The following is a 14026-nucleotide window of genomic DNA, read 5'->3' on the forward strand; positions in this document are numbered from 1 at the left end:
CAGGGGTTCGGGGAGTCCCTGCTGCTCACGTGCCTCCCTAACTGGCGCGAAAGGCAGGGGCCGCCCCTCCGAGCGGCTGCGCGTGCGCTCTCGAGAGAAAGCCCCGCCCCAGAGCCCTCTGAGTCTGGACCGTTGGAGAAGGAACCGGCGGTTGCCCTTTCCCGTCCGCTTCCCTTTCGCGTATCTTTGCTAAGCGACCGTTAAGCGACCGTTTTGTGGTGGTTGTTTTCCAGGTGCGCTGGGATATGCAGCTACGAAGGCAGGGGCGGAATGTGTTCCATCCGCCTCAGTGAACCCCTCTTAAAGTTGAGACCAAGGAAGGATCTGGTGGAGGTATTCTTTGCGTGAACCCGATGCTTAGCTCAGTAATTGAGAAACGCTTGTTACTGGTGTAGACTGCTGTAAATTTGTACACGTGAAGAAGAAAAAACCCGTTTTCCCTCACCGCGAACGTGTATTGTGGGGTAAATAATAGTGATTACCTTATATTCTTACCGTGTTTCGAAAGTAGAGGCTTTCAGGTAAGTCACCCAGTGTGATCTTTATGGTAATCCTGTTTATGTTCACGGTGTGTTCTCATTTTTATAAATGAGATAACCAAGGTTCAGAGAGGCAAAGTGGTTGGTTTAGAAGCAGAGAAAAACTTAGGGTCCAGATCTTTGTATTGAGACACACAGATTCTCCTGTGTTCAGCCACCATGGTGTCCTCCCAGGACGTGTAGCTGAGCTGGCAGAACAAAGCAGCGTGAGGGCACACTGCGTATCTAGAGCTAGTGGTCACTCCTGCTAGCAAAACGGAGCCGTGGGAGCTGTCAGAGTATGTTTAGTGGAGTCGAATAGTTGCCTGAAGATCTCCAAGATACAGCCAGTGTGAGTGGTCTTGCCCCAATTATATCACCTGCAACATATGCACTAGAGAGCATAGGTGGCAGAGAAATACCACCTGTGGTATAGGTGGATGGGAAATAAGTTAAAACATGCTTGGGAATGTGTTTTTAAGGGTAATAAAAGGTAAGGGGTTTCACAACAATGTGAATGTACTTAGCACTACTGAACCGTACACTTAAAATGGTTAAGGTGGTAAATTTTATGTTACTTTTTTTTTTTACCAGAGTTTTAAAAAGGTAAATAGCCACTAAATGTAAAATGGTACAACAGAAATAACCCAATTAATAAGAAAGAAAGGAACAAAGCCCAGATCAAATAAAGAGAAAGGTGGACATAAAAACAGCAGTTATTATGTTAAATGTAAATGGACTAAACACTCCAGTTAAAAACATGAAATGACATCCTAGATTAACAGAGACGTGCTTAAGATAAAGACACACATGTTAAATATAAAAGGATGAGAAAAAGCATATCATCTAAATACTAGACAACAGAAAGCTGCTATGGCTTTATTAGTATGAGTTTAAAGATTTTAAGGGAGGGAGTTTTACTAGAAAAAAGGGAGACATTTTATAATGATAGAATAAATATTAAATAAAAACACATAATGACCCTAAAAGTAATAACATAGCTTTAAACGACATAAAGCATCAATTAGCAGAAACAAAAAGAGAAATAATCAATCCACATAGTTGCAGGTGTTAACACAACTCCGTTGGTAATTAAATGAATAAGCAGAAAAAAAGATAGTAAAAATGAAAAAACAAAAGTTGAACAATATGATTAACCAGATCAACCTTACCAGGAGCCCTAATTGGAACAGCCCTAACTGAAAACTGCTTAATGAATATTTGTTGCATAAATGATTAAATTAACACGTGAACAGTTTTTATCTTCTTAAGGTAATGGGCAAGAAGAAAATGGGAAATAGGTGCTAATGCTTCAAGTGAGCGTTTGCTGTTGGCAGAAAGTTCTAACATCAGATCAGGAAGGTGGACAGAGGAAGAATAGGGGGACTCTGGCCTGTATTGAAAGTAGCTGCCTAAATTATAATCAGTAGGATTCAGAAAAGGAAAAGACTTAAACTGGTTGAGGAGGTCAAGAAAAGCTTCAGAGATGTGGATTTTATTACTAGTAACATCACCACGCCTACTGCGTGCCGGACTACCCTGGTTATTGTAGTGTTTGCCTTTACCACAGCCCTGCAAGATTAGGGTATCTCCATTTTAAGGGTGAGGGGCAAGTTGTAACTTGTGCAGGGTCACGTGGATCATGAATACCAGATCCTCGCTTTAGGCTCTGGTTTCCCCGGCCCTAAAGCTCTTGTCCTGTCCCCTTAGAACTGTTATAACCACTGCAAACTAAAACATGGGTGTGAGCCTGACAGGACAGATTGGATTCTCACATGTACACATAGTAGAGGAGACTATCTTGACAGAAGGAACGGGAGTGCTGTGAACAGAAGCGAGGCCACTAAACTTACGGCATGTTTAGGAGCAGAAGTACTTGTTTTTGGCCAGATATAGAACAGTGGTGGGAAATAGAGGTATTTGGGGACCATGTTGTGTAGAGCCTAAGTGTGGAAAATGGTAGATATATAAAAATAGAAGTGTTCAGTACAATGCCATGTCCCATTTTCGAGATGTGTTTAAATTGGACCAAAAATCAGGAACTTTCTGAGAATAGTTATCATTATTTTAGAATGTTGAGAGACATCTGAAATGTAGAATGGCCTTTGACTCTCAGTCTCAGTAGAGTGGCATTTTCTGGAAAAGATAGAGTTGATAATTTTAAAAGGGATGGTTTCATAATGACCAAGTTAAAATGTTTGATTCTCCCATTTTGCTGTTCAGCACAATTTTGTAAGACCAAAGCTCATTAATGCCAGTCTAGCTCTTCTGATGGAAATTATTTTTTTCACAAAACTATGGAGGATTATGAAAAAGGTATGCTTTTGAAGACCTTTATGATTTTCACTTTTTGTATTCACTTTTTTTTAGAATAAAGTATGAAATAGCAGCCTTAAGTGCTTTTGTTAACTTTGCACCTAAACTGCTGCATCCTTGGTGTGGTATGAGCAGGTTTTACTGTTTGTTTTAAATTTTTACATGATTCAGAATCCCAAAACTATAGAAAGCTGTACACAAAGAAGTCTTGATCTCCCCCATTCCTCTATTCTGAACTCTCTACCTACTAAAGGATACTGTTATTAGTTTCTTTTTTCTATCGTTGTTCTGTTTTGCCAATATTTATATCCACTCTTACGCCCTCCCCACCACATAGCATACTTCTTATACAAAATTCTGTGTATACTCTTCTGTACTTTGCCTTTTTTCATTACAATGATACAGTCTGTAGCATCCTCCAGATCATTTCATAGAGAAATTTTTCTTTCTTTTTTATGGCTGCATGGAATTCCATTATGTGGCTCTTCTTTCAACAAGGCCCCTATTGCTAAACACTGTTCTCACTCTTTTGCTTTTGTAAGCAGTGCCACCGAGAAAATACCTCATATGTACGGCCTTTCATTTTAGTCTGGGTATTGCTGAGTTCAACGACAAATGGATTTGTAATTTTGTTAGATGTTATCAAATTCTCCTCCCCAGGGAGAGGAGAATTTGTACCATTTTGCACTCCTACCAGTGATATATGGGAGTGCTTATTTTCCCTTAGCTTTACTAATGGTGTCAAACTTTAGGAGTTTTACCAGTCTTGATAAGCAAGAAGTGGTATACTAATGTATTAATTTGCATTTCTGTTTTTATAAATGACGTTGAACGTTTTTCACATGTTTGTGGATCATATATGTTTCATTTTCTCTGACCTGTCCGTGACATTTGCCTATTTTAAAATTGTATTGTTGGTCATTTCCCTGTGGACTTTTAGGAGTTCTTTATATTTTAGGAATTAATAGGCTGTGAGATGGTTGCACATATATTTTTCTGAGTTTCTTTTTTCGCTTTACTTATAAAATTTTTTCTCCGTACCGAATTTTTAAATTTTCATGTAGTTGGATTTGTCAGTCTTTTCTACTGGATTTTGATTAATAATTAAAAAGGCTTTCTTGGAACAAGAGTTCTTAGCCTGGGACCTACAGAGCTTTGGATATTATAGAGGCAAAGTTTTGTGAATGGGTGCTTATGTAAGTTTTCTAGAAAGATCGTTCATGACTTCGTTCAGTATCTGAACGGAGCCTGTGATCCAAAGAAGGTTAAGACCCCAGGTAGAGTAAGAAAATGCATTTTTATTTTCAAAAGCACCATAACAAATTAATTTGACTGTTCTCTGTTTCAGACCCTCTTGCATGAAATGATACATGCCTATTTATTTGTCACGAATAACGATAAAGATCGGGAAGGGCACGGCCCAGAGTTTTGTAAACATATGCATCGCATCAATCGCCTGACGGGAGCCAATATAACGGTATATAAAGCCACACACATTTATGATATTCAGCAGTTATTTATTCAGTACTTCCTGAAAATAGAGAACTGGGTAGAAACGAATACTATGTTTGAGGATTTTCCACAGCAAGTGAGAGGCCCAGAGAAGCTGCCTGGCTTGTCGAGGACCACGTAGGCGAAGGGCGGCCGCACCAGCGGTACCCTGGTGCCTCCAGCCACAACGAGGGCAGCACGTTGCACGGGGTTACTGCAGGCCTGCGTACCTCTCTTCTGGACTACTACAGTCTGCTCCTGATTTTGTTGCCTCGTCGTGTCCTCCTCCAGTCTGTCCCACGTTCTGCCACCATTTCATATGTCATTCCCTTCTTCAGAAGTCTTTGATTCGTGTTTCTGCATGATATTGTAGGAGATGGCAGAGCCTGGGGTCAAAAAAGCAGGAAGAGTCAGGTTGCTTGCGTCCAGACGCTGGCGCCACTGATTCACTTTGGGACCCGCTGATTTCTTCTGCGCTTCAGTTTACTCACGTGAAAGGAGGGTAATGGCAGCACCTACCTGTTGGGTCCTGTGAGGCTTAGAGGAAGTACATGCAAAACGTTTTAGCACAGTTTGAGTACTCATTAAATATTAGTTGTTTTTGTTACTACTGATTCATTTTTTCAGATAACCTTGCTCTTCCCTTTCTCTTACCTTCTGCAGCCCCCCTGCTTATGTCTTAACGTTTCTAAGTGGACTTTGCACCTCCGTGCCTGTCCTCATATACCCTTTTCCTAAAATATGCCACTTCTCCTATTTTCTGTCAAAATGATCTCCATCTTTACAGTGAGATACAGCTTCTCCCTCCTTGGAACCTGCTCGGCAGATATTTAACCTTTTACACTATTTTATTCTGCTTTCATACCTCTCACGGGGCGGCTCTTGCCTATCCTTACATACCTCTGCATGAGATGTGTAGTGCAGTGTCTCTGCAGGCGCTTAGCAAATATGGAATTGAATGGAACCAAACAGAAATATTAATTCCTACAAAGATTAAATGCCTTGGTGTGTTTAGATATTTCCTTCCTTTAAAAGGCAACAAAGGCCAGTGTGATGGAAAGCGAGAAGTGCTGACCCTCCGTGTATTATTCTCTAGCCATCAGTTTAATTTTCTAGAGAGCTCATTTAATTACCGGACAGAGTTCCTTCAGCATCAGGGAAGTGGCTTGCATTAACACAATCACATAAAATCCAGATTAGCACAAGAATTATGGAGTTGCTAGTGTAAAAGACTTAGTTTCTTCATCAGAATTCACACTTTAAGCAAAATCCTAGTATACTTCCTGTTGTTCAGTTGGAAGAGGATATGCCCTTTTATCTTGGATGTCTGTGTGTTTTCATCTAGGAGGCTTTATCAGGTGGACACCCCTTGCTTTCACGGGTTACATCACGTTATAGCACACTCCACAGGGCATCCACATTGAGAACAATTTTATTTTAGTGACTACATTGTTAAAAAGTTACATCCCCAGGCTATAGGAATTACAGAAGCTGGAAGCAAAACAGATCCAGTTCGCTGTGGTCTTTGCTGCTGAATTGTTAAGCGGAGTGTTCTCAACACGGGAGAGCGGGCAGGGTCTTACAGGCCTCCTCGCTCCCAGACCCTCTCTCCTCCAGTCTCTTCTGCACCTACCATAATTTGCGTTGTTGGTGTGCTTGCCAAATAATAGAGTTTGTTTGCTTATGATGGAGAGATGGTGATTATGAAACTATTTATCTGTAGAGTTATAGAAAGCTTAGCATTCTTTCCCACAAGGGGACTTTACTAAAGAGCTAAATGCCTTGGTTTAAACAAACAAAACAAAACTCATATGCTGTGCTCCTTATATAAACAGTAACGTTTCACTGAGAGGACAGGGGGAGAAGGTGCTCAGTCCTTCAGGAGTATCCGTTTCAGATGGTGCCCTGCCGTCCTCAGTACTCGAGGTGGGGGGGTCTAGAGCGTTCCTGTCTGTCTCCTGCTTAGGTTCTAAGTAAGATTTCATCTAGAGGGTGAAACAGACGGATCCTGTCGAAGGACTGAAAAGCACATTTACAGAGAATTTTATTTGACTCGAAGCTTTTCACTCAGTCAGCAAGCACTGAGCACCTTCCCTGTGCCAGGCCGGTAATAGCCACTAGGGGTACAGGCTGAGAACTTTCAAGTCCTGGAGAGCTTTTCACCTATAATCAGATAAAATGATAGCCCGAAGCCTTATTATGAAGAAATGGGCGGAGCCGGGTGCATGTGCGGGGCGGGTTTGACAGACGCTGCACGAGGTTTGGGTCCAGCATTTACAGGAAACGGTCCTCAAGACCCTTTGTTTACTTACAGGGGAAGATTTCAGCTTGGCAATGGGAACAATTCTTACTTATTACAGCATTATATAAAGTCTTGTCTTTATCCTAGTTTTTCATCGTTTAGAAATAGGGTTTCTAAAACTTAGAGCATTTATAGAAGCTTTTTGGTTTTTTTAACTTTCTTGTCTTCTAGTCTCACCTTTTTCTATCTTTACACAGTTTATGAAGCACTAAGTTAAGTGCTGCTGTTTCCCATTAAAATGAACTTTTGAAGAGAAGCTAAATATCGTTGCTGTCTTTCCCAAAACACAACTTCAGAAAGCTGGGAAACTGGAAAGTTGAAAAAGGGGGCGGGGGGCTGCTTATATATTGCGTGTATATTCATTCTCTTACCCTTGTTAACCTGCCTGCTTAACGCTGACAACTTCGTCTCGACCCAGGTGTACCATACTTTCCACGACGAGGTGGATGAGTACCGGCGACACTGGTGGCGCTGCAATGGGCCGTGTCAGCACAAGAAGCCATATTACGGCTACGTGAAACGCGCCACCAACAGGGCACCCTCTGCCCATGACTACTGGTGGGCTGAGCACCAGAAAACCTGTGGAGGCACCTACATAAAAATCAAGGAACCAGAGAGCTACTCAAAAAAAGGCAAAGGAAAGACAAAACTAGGAAAGCAGCCAGTATCAGAAGCAGAAAATAAAGGTAACTCTGCTTATATTCTCCCAACTTTTCCACGGCTGTGGCTGTAACGCAGACAGTACTGTCCATCAGGGAACTGGCAGTAGGTAAGCTTAAGGGTTGTTTCTAGTGTAGACGGTTTCAAGTGTGGACTCAAGGGAAAAAAAAAAAATCCCGCTGTCCATGACATGGTGGGAGAAAACTATCCTCTGCTGTACACACATGTGAGTAGAAGCAGAAGTAGTTTCCACTGCTGAAATTCGAGGGTGAAGCCCCTTTCCCTGTCCTGACTCACTGGGTCATTAGGAGAGAAACAGAAGGCAAAGACTGTCCGAATGAAAACAGTAATTGAGATAACAATGCCCGGAATGGAAGTCCTAGCTACACCCCTTCCTATCAGTTGGAGTCTATCCAGGTGACTTCTGTTGATGTATGTATTTTCACGGGGAGAATGGGAAAAGGATGTGACACGTATTACGCTAGTACTTCATCTTCAGGATTTATCCCTTTCCTGTGCGGTTCACAGTTACTGCCTTTTTTTTTAAACTTTTTTTAGCTCTGTAATCTCACTTTTTTAAAAAAAGTCTTTATTGAATTTGTTACAATATTGTTTCTGTTTTGTTTTGGTTTTTTGACCTGGAGGCATGTGGGATGTTAGCTCCTTGACCAGGGATCGAACCTGCACCTCTTGCATTGGAAGGCGAAGTCTTAACCACTGGACCGCCAGGGAAGCCCCTAGAGTAACTGCCTTTTGAAGGGGTAACAAGGTTACTAAAGTTAGTGCTAGGGAAGTTGTGGATTTGATGTGATAAGGACTCCAGACATAAGCTATATTTCTCATATCTCAAGTGTTTATTAGTAAGTTGAGAAGCTGCAGAAGAACTTATGTGGAGGGATTTTATGCCTCAGTCTTGTGAGTTGGGGAGATAAGAACGTGGTAGCAGACCTTTCGCTTCTGGACCGACACTTAGGAACTAAAAGCAATTTTCAAGGAGAAGTTACTTTGCTATTGACGGTTGTGTGATAGAACTGCTTATCTAAACACGAGAGGGTGTTTTTGTCCTTTATGTTTTCTCAGTACCGCAGCTTTCGGACTGCTGGGGATTGTCCGTCTCCCGTCAGTAGATAATTACAACGTAGTTCTAATGCAGAACAGAAGTGGTATTTCTTCATTTGGAAAAGCTGTCCGTTAGCTTAATATTTGTCATGGTGTTGATTTTGAGCCAAGGAAGACTCTTATTTGCTTCTTTTGCAGGTAAACCGAACAGAGGGGAGACACAGTTGTTAATCCCTTTCAGTGGGAAAGGGTATGTTCTAGGGGGAACCAGCAATTCGCCTTCATCTGGGAAATGTCTCACTTCACATGCTGTTAAAACCCAGGATCTTTTAAATCAGGACCATTCAGCAAATGCCTTAAGACCCAATTCGAAACCTGAGGTGACATTTGAACAGAACGGCTCAAGTGGGAAAACTTCCTTAGTCTCCGCTGCTCTCAGTTCCAGTCACCAAAGTGTTTTAAGCAACTACTTCTCTAGAGTATCGGTGTCCAAGCACAAGGCTTTCAGCAGTGTGAGTGGGTCTCCGATGAAAAGCCTCACGGTTGGTGACATCACTAAAAACTCGGTCTCTTCTAGTTCTCAAAGGAGGGTGACATCTTCTAAGATATCCCTAAGAAATCCTCTAAAAGCAGTGGAATCGACATCTGTGACTGCACCCCAGGTTGCAGGTGGGCCTGAAGATCAATTCCCAAGTAAACGCCCCAGGCTCGAAGACAGGACTGTTTTCGACAACTTTTTTATCGCGAAAGAGCAAACACAGAGTGGTGGTAACGATCCAAAGTGTGGTTCACGTCCTATAGCTGCAACGCAGAATGCCAGCAGTTCATCTAGTCAGAGCAAAATGGTTCACTGTCCTGTTTGTCAGAGTGAAGTTTTGGAGTCTCAGATTAATGAGCACTTGGACTGGTGCCTTGCAGGTGATAGCCTCTAAGTCAAAAGCTGAAAGAAATCTCTGAAAAATGAATGGGTCTCACATGTCCCGCCCGTATTACCTCATAGCACAGTGTCAGCCGCTCAGGAATTCCTGGTTAGTGCTAAGATTTGCAGATTATAACCTAGTTCACCCATATTAAATGTTCTATTTTATATATACATATATGAGATTGTAACTTAAACTGTTTTATGTCTGAAGGTGCTATGTTCACTCGTAGGTGTACTGTAGCCCAGAGTTGCTTCTGGGTGCGTACACGTATAATTTTTAGATACTTTTGTTCTTTCTTTTAAAAGTATTTAAAGCTGTTAATCTTTTTAACTTGCATATTTTCCTTAAAATAGTCAGTGAGGAATCCTGTCAGGTGTTTGGTTAAATTCCTTTATTAATATTAAAACTCATTCCCAGAACTGGTAATATTCATAGTATCGGACATATTGACCAAAAATACAACCTAGTTGTTTTCCGGTACTCGAGGCTTTTGGTTTTTCTTTTTTTTTTCTTCAAAATTTTAACAGGAAATACATTTCCTATATTACAAAGATTTTTATTTCTCTGTTTCACTAAAAGGTGGCAGCAGGTTTGAGGTTAAAGTAGATAAGCAGAGTAAAATAAATTCCTTTTGGAATATTGCTGGTAACAAATAGCCACTTTAATTCTGTAGGCCAGGGTTGAGCTGTTCTCTCAGCGCTTTAGCAAAATGACTGGTTAAAACTCAGTACTAAGTAACCGGCACATATAACATGACCAAGTTGCCTAGTTTATGTACAAGTGGACCATCATCTGGAAACAGTATTATGAACCTTAAGCCAAAGTTGAAACCATTTAGGAATACCATTTGTGTATGTAAAAAATTATATTTCTTTTAAAAAACATTCTTTTCCACGTCCCAGCAAAGGGACAGAGATAGTTTGGTCAGTTCACTTTGTCTCATGGATCTACCGCCAGTGTGTTGGCATATTTTCAGGGCCTTAGTTCACAGGTTTTCTTTTTCTTAACTTTGTTGCAACACGCCTTTACATCCATAAGGTGCAGCTGGGTTCCCCGCTGAGTGACCACTACACAGGTGCAGTTAGAGAGCATTTCAGTTGCCATGGATGTCCTTATGGGCAACTCTTGCCAGCCAACACCCACCGCCCCAGAGTAACCAATGTTTTCATCTGTCCCCACGGTTAGTTTAGCTTGTTTTTAAACACTATGAAGTAGCACCTTTGTTGCTATGGGTAGCAGAAGCTCAGTCTTTTCCTTGCTCTGTAGTACTTGTATGAATGTGCCCGAGTTTATCGTTCTGATGTTAATGGACATTGGAATTGTCTCCAGTTTGGGGCTGGCCATTCTGCATAGCGCTGCTAAGAACATTCTTACTCATTTCTGCTGAGCGCATCCCCGGGCTGGAATGCAGGGTCACCAGGGGCGTTTGTGTTTAGCTTTAGTGGATGCTGCCAGTTTACAGTCCTGCCAGCAGCGTATGAGAGCTTGTCGCTCAGCAGTCTTAACGCTGTTGTCAGTCCTTTTCATTTGCGCCTGTCTGGTTGAGTGTTTACGAGTTCTGATATTTCTTAAGCAAGAAGCTAAACAATAGTATTTAATAAATATTTATAGGTAAATGACTTAAGATGTGTATTATGTCGAACATGTACCGTTACACTTTCGTAGAGGATCATTTTCTCTACTTCAATTTAACACACTTCGTGCACTTTAACACCTTCTGGGGGCGGAGGGGTGCAAAGCCGTACAAGGTTCTGGGGCTGTGAAGTAAGTAAGAGCCCGAGTCCTCAAGGAGCTTTACAGCCTAGTCGGGGAGTGAGACAAGCAGAGTGGTTTCAGCGCAGTAAGTGCTCTGACGGGCTTCTGCCGGCGCTGCGGGAACTTAAAGACAATCAGCAGAATAGCGCAGGGCTTCAGGGGACGGAGGGACAAGTTCTACATCCGGCTGAGTCTCCTAGGGCCAGTCAGGGTCGCCTGGGGTCGGGGTGGGGGATAGAAAGGGCCTTGCAGAGAAGGAACACGAAGGCTTGGAAACAGACCGTGGCACGTTCGACTGGGAGAACTAAGCTGTTCCGAGTGGACGGAGTATATGTAAGATGTGAGGGGTAAGATGGCAGGAGAAGGACTGCAGACAGGACAGGTGTACGCAGAGCCTGAGGGCAGAAAGACCCATCCGTCCGTCACGTTCTGCACTTTACATCCAGTTTGTATGGCCCCTGTTCATAACACATTTGCTGATTCGGGTGGGGCTGGTGCAGTGAGGGTTGGGAAGGCTTGTAAGCCAGCCAAGAACATTCGAGAAGTGTTTTGACCAGTTCTCCGGGGGGCAACAGAGACAGGAGGAAGAAAGGGGGGCAGTGGCAGGGAAGGAGAGGATGGGTTCGAGAAATACTCAGGTTGTAAAATCAAGAGCTGGTCAGTTTTAAGGGATGATGGGAATGTTAGTTGGCAAGAAAAGTTAATTTTAAATTTGGGAGTAAATAAGCCTTCGCGTCAATCGCTCAGAATTCTGATACTCCCCAATCTGTCATTTATATTAGAAAAATAGTTTTCTGTTTTGTTGGTTTGTTTTTCCCTTTTAAAGCGTTTCCTATCCTGATAACAGTAATTTGGGGTCAACCTTTAAATGTTGTTGCCCTTCATGTTGGAGAGATGGGGTGGGAGAAGGGGAGCAGACCTGACTGCTATAAAAATTCGGTGTTTTTTAAAGTCAAGATTGTACAATATCTAGCAAAGCAACTTTAGACTTAGAAAGTATAGTCGATTTTCACAGTAGACTATAAATGCGTATCCTAACTGGAAATTCTAAGGTGGGTGGGAAAATGGGACAAATCTCGCAGAGTATCCCGTTGTCCTAAAGCTCTGAGCTTGTAGTTTTTTTGTTTTTTTCCCCAAAGCTTAGAGGAGTTTTAAGTAAATTAGAATGTCAAAGTGAAAGAGGCGCTGCATCTTCCTGCAGATTCAGTACCCAGCTGGGATCCCGTGCCTGGGGCACACGCGGCATCTCCTCTCACTGGGCTGCTTGGTGAAAAAGCGGAGCTCTTTGCAGTTAGTCCTTATTGAGGGGCAGTGGGTTCCTGTTGTTCTTTGTCTCAATTTTTTGTCCTTGAGGCTATTGGTGCCTTCTTAGCAATTTGTTGTGTTTGTTGTTGACTAAGTAGCATATCCACCAAATGAAGTGAAACTATCGGACAATTATTATTGCAGGTTAAATTGCCTGGGGAGTTGAAATTAACAGAAAAGGATGCAATGTGGAGATCAGCTCTGGTTTTCCTTTATTTTTCTAACATTCCACTAGAATGTTAGAAGTTATATAATTCCGTACACATCATCACACACCTTTTGATATGAAAAGTGAAAGACTTGATCTTCTTAAGTGACTCAGGAATCATCTCAATATTAAAATTTACACCGTTGTAGACTGTAAAGAAACAAGCCACTGTTTGCTTTCTTCAGTTCTGGTGGTCATAAACCTACCAAAAGATATATACCCTCTGGCTTAACTGAACACCAGATGGCGCTCTTAGTAAATTAAATTTCTCTGAAAAACCGAAGGCAAAAAGCAAAGCCAAAAGGATATAAGGGAGAAGCTTCAACGGGCATAGTAATTGCTAATTTTGACTCATAAAGGGAAACGGTAGGTTAGGATCTCAAGTCCTGAGAGAGGAGGGGACACAGCATGGCCAAGAGTGTGTGCTTGTTCAAACAAACGAGGGCTGATCTACAGGGCACCGTAATCTCCCTAGACTTGTTTTCAGTTCACCTTCCACGCTGAACACTTAACAAACATATGGCAAAACATGGTACTCCCCAACAGAATGTCTTCCAGACACGGTAGGACCTATACTTTCTACTGCTTTCAAAATCACAGTACTCTTCCTTTGAATGTCTGGCACTTCTTATTTTGTTGTGTATCATCTAGGTTAGTCTGAAAGCTTCCTAGGACAGAATGTCCTTTGCCCCTGTATCAGAGGTCTAGAAGAAAGAAGAGGGGCCTGTTGTTAAATTCTTGGCGTTTCTCAACTTCCATTGTTACCTGCTTTTGCAAAAACATCTTAGTGTAACACTGACTCTTCCCCATACTTGCCTGAAGAATCAAAGTTTGTATTTTCAAGATAGGATATTCTTAAGACCCAAATCGTTGCAGGTTATAAGCATGCCTTGCAAACTAAATACATGAAAATCTGCATCTGCGTGAAAGGAACCTGGATTTTTTTAACAAAAGATTCCTCGCAGGATTCCTTTATGTATTTGTATACATTTAAAATAATTCCATAGGTAAGGTAAGATGCACCCAGACACCTGTTCAGTTGCATCTTAACATCAGATACTCAAATAGCCACCTCCATCCATAGGATCCCCGAGGGGAGGATGCAGTCTAGCTTCTTGGCGTGTCTGCGAGAGCCACCGTGGTGGTGATTTGTAGACTGTTCATTCTCATTGGTATAGCAGGCGTGTATGTGTCCATCCTGCTTTCCAACTCTTTGTGCCTATTTTATTTTGTACTTTGGGCTGCTTTCCTACTTTTTTTTTTTTTTAATGACCTTCATTATATATTCAGTTGAATCTATTCTTCCTGGGGTACCTCACAATTTAATCTTTTTAATTTTGTCATTTACAATTTCTCTACTGAGTTACATCAGCTCTTGTCTCACAGCTTCCTGAGGAGTCTTTTGGACCACTTTTGTTCTGAGATTTTGAATTTCGAATTTCAGGTGTTAATTTTTATTTCCTGCCAAGTTCTGTTGGAGGATATTTAA

The 14026-nt window shown here is 41.8% G+C and overlaps 1 protein-coding gene across 2 annotated transcripts in view; it reads left to right on the forward strand.

Moving 5' to 3' along the window:
* SPRTN (SprT-like N-terminal domain) overlaps window positions 1–10889 on the forward strand; it is a 12814-nt gene extending 1925 nt beyond the window's left edge. Inside the window, exons 3-7 of one of the 2 annotated variants that reach the window (XM_024765598.1) lie at window positions 234–333; window positions 2229–2372; window positions 4183–4311; window positions 7046–7313; window positions 8545–10889. In XM_024765598.1, coding sequence (XP_024621366.1) covers window positions 234–333; window positions 2229–2372; window positions 4183–4311; window positions 7046–7313; window positions 8545–9278 — 1375 coding nt within the window. In that variant the 3' untranslated portion in view covers window positions 9279–10889. The remainder of the gene's footprint in view (window positions 1–233; window positions 334–2228; window positions 2373–4182; window positions 4312–7045; window positions 7314–8544) is intronic. The other variant, XM_024765597.1, reaches the window with a different exon arrangement.
* The last annotated feature ends 3137 nt before the right edge of the window (window positions 10890–14026 follow it).

Source organism: Neophocaena asiaeorientalis, unplaced genomic scaffold (assembly GCF_003031525.2).
Source record: "Neophocaena asiaeorientalis asiaeorientalis breed wild unplaced genomic scaffold, Neophocaena_asiaeorientalis_V1.1 scaffold369, whole genome shotgun sequence".
Classification (NCBI taxonomy): domain Eukaryota; kingdom Metazoa; phylum Chordata; class Mammalia; order Artiodactyla; family Phocoenidae; genus Neophocaena; species Neophocaena asiaeorientalis.